The sequence below is a fragment of the Pleurodeles waltl genome, chromosome 6 (genome assembly GCF_031143425.1).
Source record: "Pleurodeles waltl isolate 20211129_DDA chromosome 6, aPleWal1.hap1.20221129, whole genome shotgun sequence".
Classification (NCBI taxonomy): domain Eukaryota; kingdom Metazoa; phylum Chordata; class Amphibia; order Caudata; family Salamandridae; genus Pleurodeles; species Pleurodeles waltl.
The window spans coordinates 1,418,327,191-1,418,343,220 of NC_090445.1; the positions used below are offsets into that span (position 1 = coordinate 1,418,327,191).

At 43.9% G+C, this 16,030-nt stretch overlaps 1 protein-coding gene across 1 annotated transcript in view; it reads right to left on the minus strand.

Moving 5' to 3' along the window:
• The window catches only part of C6H1orf50 (chromosome 6 C1orf50 homolog), an 85,135-nt gene extending 78,360 nt beyond the window's left edge, over positions 1 to 6,775 (minus strand). Inside the window, exon 1 of the mRNA XM_069240771.1 lies at positions 6,671 to 6,775. Within this exon, the coding sequence (XP_069096872.1) occupies positions 6,671 to 6,704 (34 nt within the window). The 5' untranslated portion in view covers positions 6,705 to 6,775. The remainder of the gene's footprint in view (positions 1 to 6,670) is intronic.
• Between the last annotated feature and the right edge of the window lie 9,255 nt (positions 6,776 to 16,030).

Consider the following 16,030-nt stretch of genomic DNA (forward strand, 5'->3'; position numbering starts at 1 on the left):
TCTAAACAAAACCTTAGACATTGTAAGTGCAGGGTAGCCATAAGAGTATATGGTCTGGGAGTTTGTCAAACACGAACTCCACAGCACCATAATGGCTACACTGAAAACTGGGAAGTTTGGTATCAAACTTCTCAGCACAATAAATGCACACTGATGCCAGTGTACATTTTATTGTAAAATACACCACAGAGGGCACCTTAGAGGTGCCCCCTGAAACTTAACCGACTATCTGTGTAGGCTGACTAGTTTTAGCAGCCTGCCACAAACCGAGACATGTTGCTGGCCCCATGGGGAGAGTGCCTTTGTCACTCTGAGGCCAGTAACAAAGCCTGCACTGGGTGGAGATGCTAACACCTCCCCCAGGCAGGAATTGTCACACCTGGCGGTGAGCCTCAAAGGCTCACCTCCTTTGTGCCAACCCAGCAGGACACTCCAGCTAGTGGAGTTGCCCGCCCCCTCCGGCCAGGCCCCACTTTTGGCGGCAAGGCCGGAGAAAATAATGAGAAAAACAAGGAGGAGTCACTGGCCAGTCAGGACAGCCCCTAAGGTGTCCTGAGCTGAAGTGACTCTAACTTTTAGAAATCCTCCATCTTGCAGATGGAGGATTCCCCCAATAGGGTTAGGATTGTGACCCCCTCCCCTTGGGAGGAGGCACAAAGAGGGTGTACCCACCCTCAGGGCTAGTAGCCATTGGCTACTAACCCCCCAGACCTAAACACGCCCTTAAATTTAGTATTTAAGGGCTACCCTGAACCCTAGAAAACTAGATTCCTGCAACTACAAGAAGAAGGACTGCCTAGCTGAAAACCCCTGCAGAGGAAGACCAGAAGACGACAACTGCCTTGGCTCCAGAAACTCACCGGCCTGTCTCCTGCCTTCCAAAGATCCTGCTCCAGCGACGCCTTCCAAAGGGACCAGCGACCTCGACATCCTCTGAGGACTGCCCCTGCTTCGAAAAGACAAGAAACTCCCGAGGACAGCGGACCTGCTCCAAGAAAAGCTGCAACTTTGTTTCCAGCAGCTTTAAAGAACCCTGCAAGCTCCCCGCAAGAAGCGTGAGACTTGCAACACTGCACCCGGCGACCCCGACTCGGCTGGTGGCGATCCAACACCTCAGGAGGGACCCCAGGACTACTCTGATACTGTGAGTACCAAAACCTGTCCCCCCTGAGCCCCCACAGCGCCGCCTGCAGAGGGAATCCCGAGGCTTCCCCTGACCGCGACTCTTTGAATCCTAAGTCCCAACACCTGGGAGAGACCCTGCACCCGCAGCCCCCAGGACCTGAAGGACCGGACTTTCACTGGAGGAGTGACCCCCAGGAGTCCCTCTCCCTTGACCAAGTGGAGGTTTCCCCGAGGAACCCCCCCCTTGCCTGCCTGCAGCGCTGAAGAGATCCCTAGATCTCCCATTGACTTCCATTACAAACCCGACGCTTGTCTCTACACTGCACCCGGCCGCCCCCGCGCTGCTGAGGGTGAAATTTCTGTGTGGGCTTGTGTCCCCCCCGGTGCCCTACAAAACCCCCCTGGTCTGCCCTCCGAAGACGCGGGTACTTACCTGCAAGCAGACCGGAACCGGGGCACCCCCTTCTCTCCATTCTAGCCTATGTGTTTTGGGCACCACTTTGAACTCTGCACCTGACCGGCCCTGAGCTGCTGGTGTGGTGACTTTGGGGTTGCTCTGAACCCCCAACGGTGGGCTACCTTGGACCAAGAACTGAACCCTGTAAGTGTCCTACTTACCTGGCAAAACTAACAAAAACTTACCTCCCCTAGGAACTGTGAAAATTGCACTAAGTGTCCACTTTTAAAACAGCTATTTGTCAATAACTTGAAAAGTATACATGCAATTTTGATGATTTGAAGTTCCTAAAGTACTTACCTGCAATACCTTTCGAATGAAATATTACATGTAGAATTTGAACCTGTGGTTCTTAAAATAAACTAAGAAAATATATTTTTCTATATAAAAACCTATTGGCTGGATTTGTCTCTGAGTGTGTGTACCTCATTTATTGTCTATGTGTATGTACAACAAATGCTTAACACTACTCCTTGGATAAGCCTACTGCTCGACCACACTACCACAAAATAGAGCATTAGTATTATCTCTTTTTGCCACTATCTTACCTCTAAGGGGAACCCTTGGACTCTGTGCATGCTATTCCTTACTTTGAAATAGCACATACAGAGCCAACTTCCTACACTACCCCATCCCCCTTTACTGTACTCTAACCCACTCTATCCCAATCTACCCCAACTGTGCCCTAATCTTCCCCACCTCACTCAACCCCAATTGACCACGCTCCAATCTACCCCACTCAAATCTACTTCAATCTACCCCACTCTAATCTATCCCACTCCACCCCAATCTACGCCACACCAATCTATCCCAATCTACTCCACTCTACGCAAATCTAACCCACTATACGCCTACCCCAGTCTAACCCACAGCACGAAAGTCCAGTCCCATCAACCCCATGCCACTCCAATCTACACCATCTACTGCACTCCAATCAAACCCACTACAACCCAATTGACCCCTGTACACATCCCACTTCACTGTACTCTACCCCACTCAATCCCAATCCACCCCAACCCCCCTAATATTCCCCCATCACTCAACCCCAATCGACCACGCTCCAATCCACCCCATTTCAATCCAATCTACCTTAATCTACCCCACTCCAATCAATCCTACTCCACAAAACTAGACTCTACCCCAATCTACTCCACTCTATCTCAAACTAACCAATAATATCCACCCCAATGTCCCCCACTCCAACTTACCCCACGCTAACCCAATCTGCTTCACTCCACTCTACTCTACCCAGGTCTATGCCAGGCCACTCTACCCCATTCCAATCTACTCCACTCAAATCTACTCCATCCCCACCTACTCGACTCCAATCTACCCCACTCCACCCACTTCAAACTGCCCCATTCTATCCCACTCCACTTTACTCCAATCTATTCCATTTCACTCAACTCCACGCCTACTCCAATCGGCCCCACTCCATCTCAATCTACCCTACTCTACCCCAATTCATGCCAATCTAACCCACTACAAGTCAACCTACCCCAATCTAACCCAATGCTCTACAGTCCAGTCCCATCAACCCCATGAAACTCCAATCTACCCCAAACTAATGCATTCCAGTCTAACCCACTCCACCCAAGTCTATCTCCACCACTCTGATCTGTGCTACTCCATTTAACTGTACTACACCCGCTCTATCCCAATCTACACCACAGTACTCTTTTATATCTTTAGCTTTTATTTATGACTTTTCTCAAGTTCTTCTCATTTTTTTGTTCACTTTCATTTGTATTTTCATCTATTTCTGTTACCCTTGCCTCCTCCTCACTCTTCATTCACCCACGCCTCTGTCTTGTCCTTTTCTCTCACAACCTATATTTCTCACGTTTCCCACTTCCTCACCCCTCTATCTCTTTCTTACATCCTCTTTCTTTCTGCCTTCTTCTGCAACCTACCTCTCCACCATGAGGTCTAGAGGAAAGGTCTTTGCCAGCTTAGGCTAAAAATTATTTATTTGCCACTCTCTGGAGCAATGGTGTCACATTTGCTGTTTATACTAACAATATGACAGGTTAGGCATCTATCTAGTACTCTCTTCTAAAAAGAAAAAAACGATCTACCCTCCATTATGTCTCATACTATTCTCTCTTTCTCAACCTCCTCTCTTTTGGATTCTTTTTTTGATATTCTTTCTTAAATGTGTGTTCCTACACATTCCCTACCTCATCTCATTTTCTTTAGCTCACATACCTATCTCTTACCCTCAGACTTTTATTTGCACTCCCCATTTCTCTCTATCTTCTGACACCATGCTCCTTCTTCCTGTTTTCACTTTCTTCTAGCTCGACACACACACAGCTCTTGTGTCACCTCACCATTCTCTCATACCTTCCTTTCACATCTCGAGGTCGAGCCATCTTCTCAAATCCTGGTCTACAAGATCCTCCTCCATGTCCCCCACACACCCCTTACGATTCCATTCTCAAACAATCACACCCTCTTTTCTCATTAAAAGGCTTCCCACACAGACACACATAGCCTTAACCCTCAACTCCTCCTTTGCCAAGAATAACCCTCTTTTTTGCCATTCTCAAACATGTTAACCTCCCCTACACATCTCCTCTTCCTCACGGCTTTCACATCCTTTTCCTCAAACACACTTTCACTTTAGCCACACCTTATAACTCACCTATCTTTGCCGGTTGACACCCACCTCAGGCGTCTTGTCCCTGTTCACCAGTCAATCTCCACTTCTTCTCCCACTTTGCTGCCGGGCGCAACTGGATCCCATAACTTGTTTTATGCAACAGCCCACACACTGTAATTATTTTGTTATTATTTCCTAATTTATGGTGGTTACTTTATGGCCTTCTTCTGGGGAAAAAGTAATTGCCCAATGCCAGTATTCAAACTTCTGACCTGCTGATTCACTGTTTCTTCAAGGAAGTAACATTCAAGTCGTTGAGATATTTCTGCAGCATACTGCACCTAGTTCCACAGCAGGAAAAAGGAAAGTATAGCAGCGACCATGATAAAATCAACACTATTGTGTGTCCCACATTTAATCAATGTTTAGCCAATGCATTGTAAACATACAGCTAAAAATTGAGGATTGAGAAGTAAAATAATACCATAATTTGTTCTTTTACAAAAAAAACCTATTACGAAAGTATATGGTAGTCGGCATTTTCAAATTTAAGCTGAATCCACAAATTGATAACATCAACTAAGACATAGACGTTCTCCCGACAGTGTCTGAACAGAAAAACCTATGAAGGACTGTAGACTTGCATTAATGATTTCAAGATGAAACATGAGTATTTCGTTGTGAAAACATGAAGAAATATGTGTGATCTCTTACAAGCTGCTAGACTTTCTACACATGGAGGAGGAGCACAATAACCAGGAAGCCAAAGAAATCATTCAATTTTGTGGTTGTGGCATCTTATGCATAATCATGGTTTTCTGCATCTGCCACATTATGCAGCAAATGACGCATTATCTGCAGGTTTAATTGACAAAAAACGATTTTGTTTCTAGTTCAAATAGATCAAAAGTTTCTAAATATGTAACAACTTATACCCTTGGAAGGGTTGAATTGTCTTCTTTCCCTTTGTTCTTACTTTATTTGTGTGTTGAATCAATACTAATAAAGTAGAACCACTGCAGGCAGTGTTAACGTGCAAAAAATGATAAAATAGTGAAGTAAAACTATCACAAAATGTGAAGCATTAGGCACATCATTTTTCTTTGTCACGTAATTTAGTGAAATGTGCACCATACATTTGCTTCCCCCGTTCGCTCAATTCCATTGACTCTGACTGCACTATTATGTAAATGTTTTATTTGCAGCAACTCACACACCTCTGACATAACTAAACCCAAACTAGGTACACAACAGCCAAAATAATTAGAAAGGTTCTGAATGTATGAGGAAAAGTCTTTACAATTAAATGCACAATAGCATTACCACAATAGGATTACCATGTAGTTGAAATAAAGACATTACGCTGAGGAAGCTTCATTTGTTCCAACATTTTCACGTATTCTAACATTGGCCAATGCAGGCCTCGATTTCAAAATGGCTGGTGCTGCCTGCAGCCATCTTTTCAGTAAGCTACCTCTAATTCTGTTAACACCTCACACCAAAAAGTAACCTACTGTACGAAGAATAAGGCTTTACCTTAACAAGTCAACATCATTCCTTTTATGTTTGTTAGACCCTCACGCACCCTTTAGGTGTCATGCTTCATTAGCTGGTCCCTACAAACCAGAATGGGCTTGATCATATTCCACAGAGAACATCTCATGCTGGGGTCTTAGAAGAATAATACCTCAGAACACCTAGGTATCTAATCTTTTTTGTGGTGTTCCTTGTATGATTAAAAACCAATAAAAGGGGCGGCCTAGGGAGATAATGGTCCTACGCCCTATAAAGAAGTCAACATGTTTCAGCTATAAAGTACAATGGCCATAAGGTCCCGGGCTCTCATCAGGACTGGATAAACTATACGCCCCGGAAAAGTGTCATTTGGAAATATCAGCCACCTGTTGCACTTATGTATGCCCGTAAACACAGGTGGAACCTTTGACATGACATCCTTGAAAATTGTGTGACTACAGGCGCGTGTACTCCACTCCACAACGTAGCATATTATTCCAACAATTCAGGGTCCATGGGCGACACCTTTGTGGGGGAAAGAGAGATTATGTCCTTTGCATACATGTTAAAACGATATGTTGCGTATTTGTCCTGAAATAATTTTGTTAGGTTTCCTTACATTTCCAAAATTACATTTTGCCGCGTGTCTGTGGGAAAGAAACGTGTGGTCTCTTTTCTTTCCAACTGTTAAGATACCGATTTGGTAAGAGAGTAAATGAAATCCACTGCACCTCGTGAACCTAAAGTTAAACGGTCTAGTGCTGCAAAAGCGACAAGGGACTGCACTTCCTTTTCACACGCTGGACAGTCTTTAAAAAATCGCTACACCCAACATGGCCGATGTGCTCTAGAATTTAAATAGACTTGGACATTGAATTATATTGCTCGATGGAGAACTGTCCCGCTATTTGATAGCAGAGAGTCAACGCCCAGCTTCTCTCGTTGTACGGATACGGTTATGGCCTTACCTGTTGTTATTGGAGACCCCTCTGCATCGCTCATTTTCGCTGCCGAACGTTTCTCGCTACAATATTGTTTTGTGCCGACAGCTGAGCTGCCTGTAAAAAGAGAAAACAGACACGTGTTATGCAATGTGGTGACGTCATTGATAATGTTGAAAACAGACTAGAAGCTACAAGTGATGGGTTACGCCACCCGCAAAAGTATGCAACAACTCCAGAATCCAAAACATTGCTTTATTTTTTTTCCCTTTTTTTATGTAATACCCCACATCACTACATGGTATTTTTTTAAACTGATAATTTCTAAATCAAATTAGGAATATTATTTTGACAATATTAGCCATCAGTAAACTAAGATAAGTTTATATATTTAGTGGGCACTAAGTATATATATGCGGCAAGTTTAGAAACAACTAAACAGTGATGTATTTTTTTCCACAAATAACAAACTTTCATATCCACGGCTCAAATTAACTCATAATAATACTAAAACTGTACTCATATTTCCTGATACTAATCCATCACTAATTCTTGTTGGGTTCCGAAGTAGCGTGCTACTCGCTGAAAAGCGATTCAACGCCTCGTTAGGGGTAGTAAGCACTATATAAATAGTATTACAATTCAATACAATACAATTCACGCCATGTTTTAAGCTCGGGACTTAACGCACAAGAATGGAAGGCTGTGTCAGCTCCAAAAACCTTTTGAAATCGTAAAGTGACGATCACTGCGTTTTATCACAATGCTTTAACTCACTGAGCCAGTTTACGAACTCTAAACCAACCCACTTAAACTCGTTGAAGCTTATATGAATAAAAAAAATGAGGCACAATGAGGTAAGTGGTTTATCCAGAAGCTATTTGGCCTACCACGGAACCTGGGATTTAGTTAGTCCACAATAGTCTCATTGTTTAACATTTCTATATCTGGATAGGAGGATCTGATTATGCTTTACCTTACTTTACTGATGTCACAGTAGCTGAATTAAAAAAAGAACTATAAAACAGGTACACCAATATGAGCAGTGCTTAAAATGGGCTGGTACTGTCCAGTACGGATAGATTTACCAACATCGGTATTTTGATGTTACGGCTGGTACAAAAATAAGCAAAATCACCTAAAGCTGGTATATTTACCCCTTGTCTGTACTTACTTCAAACAGCGACTATAACTAGAAAGCAATTTTAAAGGTGTTCTGGTGGTGCATTAACAATCACTGACATAATTAAAGTAAATAAAAGGCATAATAATAAATGAATACATGCAATTTTGTATAAAGCCCTATTTACTATCACACCCAGACCCATGCAGACCCCTTAAACAACAAAAAATGGCTGGTATTTTTCTCTGGCAAAATTGGCTACCCTAGGAATAGAGTATCATCCTGCAACAGAAGGAAGGCAGATGAACAGCAGCTGGACATGGAGAGTATAGTGCATGCATGTAACGGATAGCACACAGCAGAAGCCTGGTGACTGCTCCAGATCCCTGTAACAACTGCCAAGATCTGGAACACACACCAAAGAACACTAGCGTGAGCATTCTTCAAAAGGAATAAACATAACATATCTTTCCTCTTATATATCACATGACCAAAAACATCCCACACAAATGCATGTTTCCCCAAACAAGACATGTCCAAGAAACATCAGCAAGATCTCCTCCTCCCCATCTCGGTAGCGCAGGGTCAAAACTTGATAAGAACCCGGGTTGTCCACTTCAGTTCATTCTCTAACCACCAATACTCAGAATCCAACGGTTCACTTGTCATACCATTGCCAAGCTCCTGCGACCCATCCGTCCTTCTGACAATTGCAGCACCCTTTTTGCTCCACCATTTTTCATTTTCCACCAAAATTGCATGCTTAGACAATTTCACCACTCACGTGGAAGGGAAAAACTTTTTTCCTTTGGCTTGGAGGCCTCAATGTTCACCACATCCTCTATCTGAAATTGCATGTCCCTCACCCTTTTTAAGGTATGAAATCTATTTTTGCCGTTTACCTGACATCTTTCACTTTGTGACTTACATCACTCAAATGAGGCAATCTCCTAGCAGTAGCTGTTTTATCCAATACCCAGTTGGGCAGCAGTTTACACAAGTAATGCCTACCCCTTAGTAGTGCAAGGAGGACACATCAGTTGATGAATGTGGTGTGTTGCGATAACTCCACACCCTGACTTGGACTGAATCCATAACATCCATCCCAGAAAACACAGCAACCTGTATACTTTTCCTCAACATTCTGTTCACCCTTTCAACCATTCCATTACCTTGGTGGTTTTATAATGCTACCGACAAATGCTTAATGCTGAATGAAATTAAGAACACTTGCATAAAATGGGACTTGAACTGTACCCCATTGTCAGTAACTAAATCCTGGGGAACCCCTTCCCTTCTGAGGAAACTGAATAAAAATTCAATGACAGAGTGTGTGTTGGCTTCCTCAGATTTATGCACTCCATCCACCTCGAAAAATAATCCATCACCACGAAAGCATACCTCATACTAGCTAGCAAATCACACATTGGCCCTCTAATGTCCATACCTAACTTTTCCTTAGGTCCCTTGGGAAGTGCGACAGGACACGATGTGGTCTTGAATACACATTGCCTTGTTGCAATCAGTGCAATTGCCCAGTATCACCTCAACCTTATTGTCCATGCCAGACCACCAATAATACATCTGCACCCTGTTTCTGGTGCCTGTAATTCCAACATGGCCTTGCTGGGCCATTTTCACCAATCTCACCCTCAACTCTGCTGGGGGAATCAACAAATTTCCATGCAAAACTAAATTCCCTTCCACAGACAACTCATCCGTGAAGTAGGGTTTAAAAACACCATGCGCATTCCTCCCTTGTGGCTTATCATTGACAATCTACTTTCTAAGCTCTATCTTGCAAGCATCCTGCATGGAATGAGAATTCCACTCCTACAGAGCTATCAAATCCTTGGCAACCATTACACCACCAGTCCTTCCAACAACACATTCAAGTTCTTCTTCTTTATGATCTTTATTCTCAACGTCTACTTGACACATAGGAAGGAAATCAGCTCTGGAATTCCTTGCCTCAGGAAATATGTTTTACCTCAAAATTGAATTCATACATTCTCACCAATAGCCTGACCAGACTAGGACTGGTCCCATTTAAGTTATTTTCAGACAATAAACACATCAGAATCATACGGATGGCTAGCAGTGAAAACGTACTTCTTGACAAGTAGGTAGATAAATGCTTGGTCACACAAACATAGGCCAAAGCTTCCTTCTCTGTAGTACTGTAGTTAAGTTCTGCTGACAACAGACATCTAGATGCAAATGCTATTGTATTTTCTTTGCCATCCACCAACTTGGTGAGAACTGCTTCCAGTCCCACATTACTAACATCAACAGTTACACCAATAGTACATTGTCTCTGAAAAACACTAGGAGCATGGGCTTCCACAATCAACTTCAACAAATGTTCAAACACCTCACATTCACCAGCACCCCACTTATACTTCATCACCTTTGCATAACAACTTTCTGTGGAGATCAGTTTGAAGGGTAAAGTTGTCTATAAACGAAGAATAGTACTCAGACATCCCGAAAAAGGACCTTAGCTTCTCATTGTCCATTGGTTTGTGGGCTTTCTTTAATACCATTCACCAAATTAGGTTTGATGGCCACCCCATATAGTACATGCCCCAAATATTCCACTTCAGGTACCATAAATCGGCGTTCCTCCCTCTTTACAGTGAACCCGTCATCTTGCAGCATACTCAACACTTCACTCAGCACTTTCAAATGACTCTCCTCATCATCAGTGAACACCAGGATGTGATCACCTACTTACTCTGCTGGAAGAGTTTGAATATTAACTTTTGAAAAACTGATGCAACCGATGCCAGGACAGACAGCACTGACAAGAATTTAAACACACCAAAAGGAGTACTGAATGGAGTGAAAGACCTGGACTCCTCACATAATTCCACCTGGTGGTACACCACCTTGAGATCTAATCTGGAAAACCCCCTGGCACATCCCAGCTGAGCCAACATTTCATGAAGGTTTGGAAGGGGAAAACAGTTCCTGAAAAATATCTATTTAACGAGCTGTGATCAACACACAGTCTCATTTTCCCATTCTTATGCTTTGCTCCAACCATGGGCGTTTCCTCTGAGAAGAATTAACTGACTGACATTTTCTGCACATAGATTATCAATATGCTCTTTCAGTTGATTTCTAACACTCAATGGAACATTTTTGAGTTTGTGGGCTGCTGGAACGGCACCATCCTTCAGCATTATTGTATTTGAACCCCTTGACCGGCCCTAGCTGATCTGCAAACAAGCGTGCAGACCCAACAGATCAACCAATGACCGGGGTATACAGGAAAAGGACAGAATTGCAATTATTAAGTGTGGGCATTCAGTACCCAGTCCCAAAATCATTCTGAATGCTCCCTTGCCCTTCAAACAAATAATGTAGTACTCTTTTGCTGACCATATAAACCTTGGTGAAAATTGAGCTATCCTTAAATGTGACTATTTCAGGAAAATAGCCCAGCATGTCAATGGGATCACAACTTCTAGGTTCATTTTGATGGGCTTCAAGCATTTTGATAGACAAGACCACTTCACTATCAAACTGTTTTATCTCCTCATTATGTCCTTTCGGAGATCTTTCCTCATTGGTGAACACTAACTTCTGAGAATTTTTAACGCTGTCTGGCAAAGTGCCCAACTTTTCTGCACTTTAAACAAGTTATTCCTAATGGCTAGGTTCCCCTTGGCATTTGTCAAATGTGTGCTAGATCCACATCTCAAACAGCAGGAACTGGAGTTCAAAGACACTTCCCCCAGTTTCTTGTTGTCCTTTTTAAAACCAGAGTTGAGACTTGATCTAGAAAATATGGCCCTATCCTATTCTAATTACATAAGGTTTCTGCATTTGTTCAATTCCTTTGAGGCCACCACAAATCTTTCAGTCCCCCAAGCAATTTCCAAAGCTTCTTGTAGATTGGGATTGTGGCAACATAACAATTTTTCTTGGATCCTTTATCATCACAATTAACCATTATCTGGTCCCTAAAGTAATTGTCAAGATTGCCATTGAATTCGCAGGTGGATGCTAAAACATGTTATTCATCTAGAAAGTTGTCAATTGATTCATATTAGAACTGCTGACGTGAAGATCTATGGCATCCCAAAATAATGCTTGTACATCTTTAAAGTGGTTGTGAAGTCTATTAATGGCTTCTAAATAAAATTCCACTCAACTTCAGGTGGTTGAGTAGCGGGCGGCAAGTGGTCAAAAATCCTCTGGCCTTCGGCTCTTAGGGGGTCATTCTGACCCCGGCGGTCCAGGGTTGGCGGGAGCACCGCCAACAGGCTGGCGGTGCCCCGCAGGGCATTCTGACCGTGGCGCTTTGGCCGCGGTCAGAAGAGGAAAACCAGCGGTCTCCCGCCGGTTTTCCGCTGCCCATAAGAATCCTCCATGGCGGCGCAGCTCGCTGCACCGCCATGGGGATTCTGACACCCCATACCGCCATCCAGTTCCTGGCGGCTCTGCCGCCAGGAACAGGATGGCGGTATGGGGTGTAGTGGGGCCCTTGGGGGCCCCTGCAGTGCCCATGCCAATGGCATGGGCACTGCAGGGGCCCCCGTAAGAGGGCCCCACTTTGTATTTCAGTGTCTGCTTTGCAGACACTGAAATACGCGACGGGTGCAACAGCACCCGTCGCACCTTCCCACTCCGCCGGCTCCATTCAGAGCCGGCGTCCTCGTGGGAAGGTTGATTTCCACTGGGCTGGCGGGCGGCCTTTTGGCAGTCGCCCGCCAGCCCAGTGGAAATCCCAGAATCACCGCAGCGGTCTGACGACCGGGGTGCAGTGTTCTGGCGGGGGTACTTTGGCGGGCGGCCTCCGCCGCCCGCCAAGGTAAGAATCAGGGCCTTAAACAGATATAAAGTAAAGCCAGTTTCCTTGTCGGATCAAATTTTGATCCACCAATAGCCATAAAATAACTATTAAAGTGTTTAAACCATTGTTTCCATTTGATTTTGTGAACCCCTGGTTCTGCAAAAAAAAGCTGTGTGAATGTTCACAATTGCAGTTTGTTTTATATCTGTACTCTTCCTGTTTAGTAAGGAATAAAAAGTTAATAAAAAAGTTTGTACACAACAACTTGTAGCAGGAATATGTGAATAACAAGAGTTAAACTGTGCAAGAAGTAGACCAATCCCAGGCTCTCAAAGACTGGCCAGTCAGGAACATGTGAATCAATCAGAAGAGAGCTAACATTTTTGGAATGCAAGAGTAGTGGTCTCAATGTAGTAGTGAGGAGGCTGAACGAAGACCAAAACCTGTGGAAGAGACCAGGCTTTAAGTCAATAATTTTGCTCTTGCATCTTTGAGTGAGTTTACAGCATGGCCAGAAAATTATCCTGCATGTTTATGCGCTGAATATGAAGAAAAAAGTTCCTGAATGCCAGATTTGAAGTGATGCATGGCATAGCCTATGGGATATGGAAGGCACACAGCGGTTAGCAGAATGTATCAGGTTCATGGTATTATATAAAGTGCTTGAGCATGAAGCAGCTTGTAGAATGTATGAGGCTTATGGTATTGTCTAAAGCGCTTGAGGCGTGAGTGAGCAGCAGCAGTTATGGAACAGAAAGCACGCAAGGTGAGAGCTGCGTGTAGAAACAACACCGTGGGCTGAGTTCAAATTTGGCAACTGACTAGCCTAGTGGTCTATACGGGCAAATGAAGGAAGTAAAAATCTCACCAAACGGAAGTCGTCTTTAACCCATCTACTAGCGCCTGATTAAGCACTGCTTTGACTCATGCTGTTCCTGCCTGGAAACTCCAGGAAAGGAGCTGTCAGTGACGCAACCTTGGGTCTGCTCACCAGGTTCTCCGCCAAATCGTGTTGCAATGTAAGGAAGGCAGGCGAATGGCAAAGATGAATATGGAGAGTTAATTCCATGCATGTAAGTAGCCAGCACCAGGCATGGCCCGTCCTTTAGGGCGGAGGGGCCACGCCCCGCCCCGCCCACCTTTTGCCCCCTCATGAAGAGTGTCTGTCAGGCTGAACAAAGGTCAGCCTGACAGACACTCTTCATGTTCAGGTCAGGCAGCCAGTAGCAGACATGCGTGATTTGCGCAGACTCCTGGCTGCCTGAGCGCAACTTTTCTGGGCTGAGGAGGTCACAGCTCCTAGGGGCGTAGCCTTATCGGCTCAGCACAGGAGCCTCGAGGCCCTCCCCTGGGTGACGAGGAAAGCGTTACCCATTGACTTTGACCTGAGTGTCAATCAGTGACACTTTGTCACAGAGTGGGGTGGGATGAGCAGTCTCACTGACCCCATCCCACTCTGTGACGAGGCTGTAGACTGCTGCCTTCCCTCAATGGCTGACCTAAGGTCAGCCATTGAGGGAAGGCAGCAGTCCCAACCGTCCTGGGACCTCCAAGGCTGAAGGTAAGTGTGTGTGTTCTTTTAAAATGAATGTTTGGTGCATGCGTATGTGTTTGAATGTTATGAGTGTTGTTAATGGATGTGCGTGCTTGCGTGCGTGGGTGTGAAAGAATGAGTGTGTGTGATCTTTTAAAATGAATGTTTGGTGCGTGTGTGCATGTTTGAATGAATGTTATGAGTGTTGTTAATGGATGTGCGTGCGTGTGTGTGTGTGAAAGAATGAGTGTGTGTGTGATCTTTTAAAATGAATGTTTGGTGTGTGCGTGCATGTTTGAATGTTATGAGTGTTGTTCATGGATGTGCATGCGTGTGTGTGAAAGAATGAGTGTGTGTGTGTGCCTCCCGCCTGCCCCCTCCCTCCTAAAGCTGCCGACCGCCACTGGGCAGCACATGGGAAAGCCTGGTCATTGCTCCAGATTGCCGGAACACTCACCAAGGAACGCACACATGAGCATTCTACAAACGTAATAAACAGAACTTGTCTGCACTTTTTTCTTTTGAAAGGGAGAGTACATGCACTTCTCGGTACTGCACAAATTCATCTAATGAGAGGGTATTGGCACTTCACAGGAGCAAACAGGTACCCTAGATATTGAGTACCAGCACTTCTATCTTTCCATTTAAAACACTGAATACGAGTGTTAATGCGTCCCTTTATGACCAATTTATTGACTTTGGGACTCGTTTTAGGCCAATGAATCTTTTGACCCTGATTGAAGACACCTTAGGACGAGATAACTAATCAGCATGTCAATCAATAGATCAATAAAGTCATCAATATTCACCAGAATAAAACAACTCAAATTAGTTAGAGACATTAACCCCTTCGCTGCCAGGCCTTTTCCCCCTCCTGTGCCGAGCCTTTTTTGGCTATTTGGGGCAGTTCGCGCTTAGGCCCTCATAACGTTTTGTTCACATAAGCTACCCACGCCAAATTTCGTTCTTTTTTTCCAACATCCTACGGATTCTAGAGGTACCCAGGCTTTGTGGGTTCCCCTGAAGGAGACCAAGAAATTAGCCAAAATGCATTGAAAAGTTTGTGTTTTTCAACAAAATTTGAAATTAGGGCTGCAGAAGGCAGCTCGTGGTTTTTTCCCTGAAAATGGCACCACCAAAGGGTTTGCGGTGGCAAGATCACCATCTTCCCAGCTTTCAGGAACAGGCAGACTTGAATTGGAAAACCCAATTTTTCAATACAATTTTGATATTTTACTAGGACATACCCAATTTTTACTATTTTTTGTGCTTTCAGCCTCCTTCCAGTTAGTGACCAAAATGGGTGAGAAACCGATGCTGGATCCCAGAACGCTAAACATTTATGAAAAGTAGACAAAATTCTGAATTCAGCAAGGGGTCATTTGTGCAGATCCTACAAGTGTTTCCTACAGAAAATAACAGCTGAAATAAAAAAAATATTGAAATTGAGGTGAACAAAACAGCCATTTTTCTCCATGTTTTACTCTGTAACTTTTTCCTGCGATCCCAGATTTTTGAAAGCAATATACCGTTATGTCAGCTGGACTATTTTGGTTGCGGGGATATATAGGTTCATATAGAACCTTGTAGGCTCATCAAGAACTCTAGGTACCCAGAGCCAATAAATGAGCTGCACCTTGCAATGGGTTTTTATTCTATACTGGGTATACAGCAAATCATGTGCTGAAATATAAAAAGTGAAAAATAGGTATCAAGAAAACCTTTGTATTTCCAAAATGGCCACAAGATAAGGTGTTGAGAAGCAGTGGTTATTTGCACATCTCTGAATTCCTGGGTGCCCATACTAGCATGTGAATTACAGGGCATTTCTCAAATAGACGTCTTTTTTACACACGGCCTTACATTTGGAAGGATAAAATGTAGAGAAAGACGAGGGGCAATAACATTTGTTTTGCTATTCTGTAT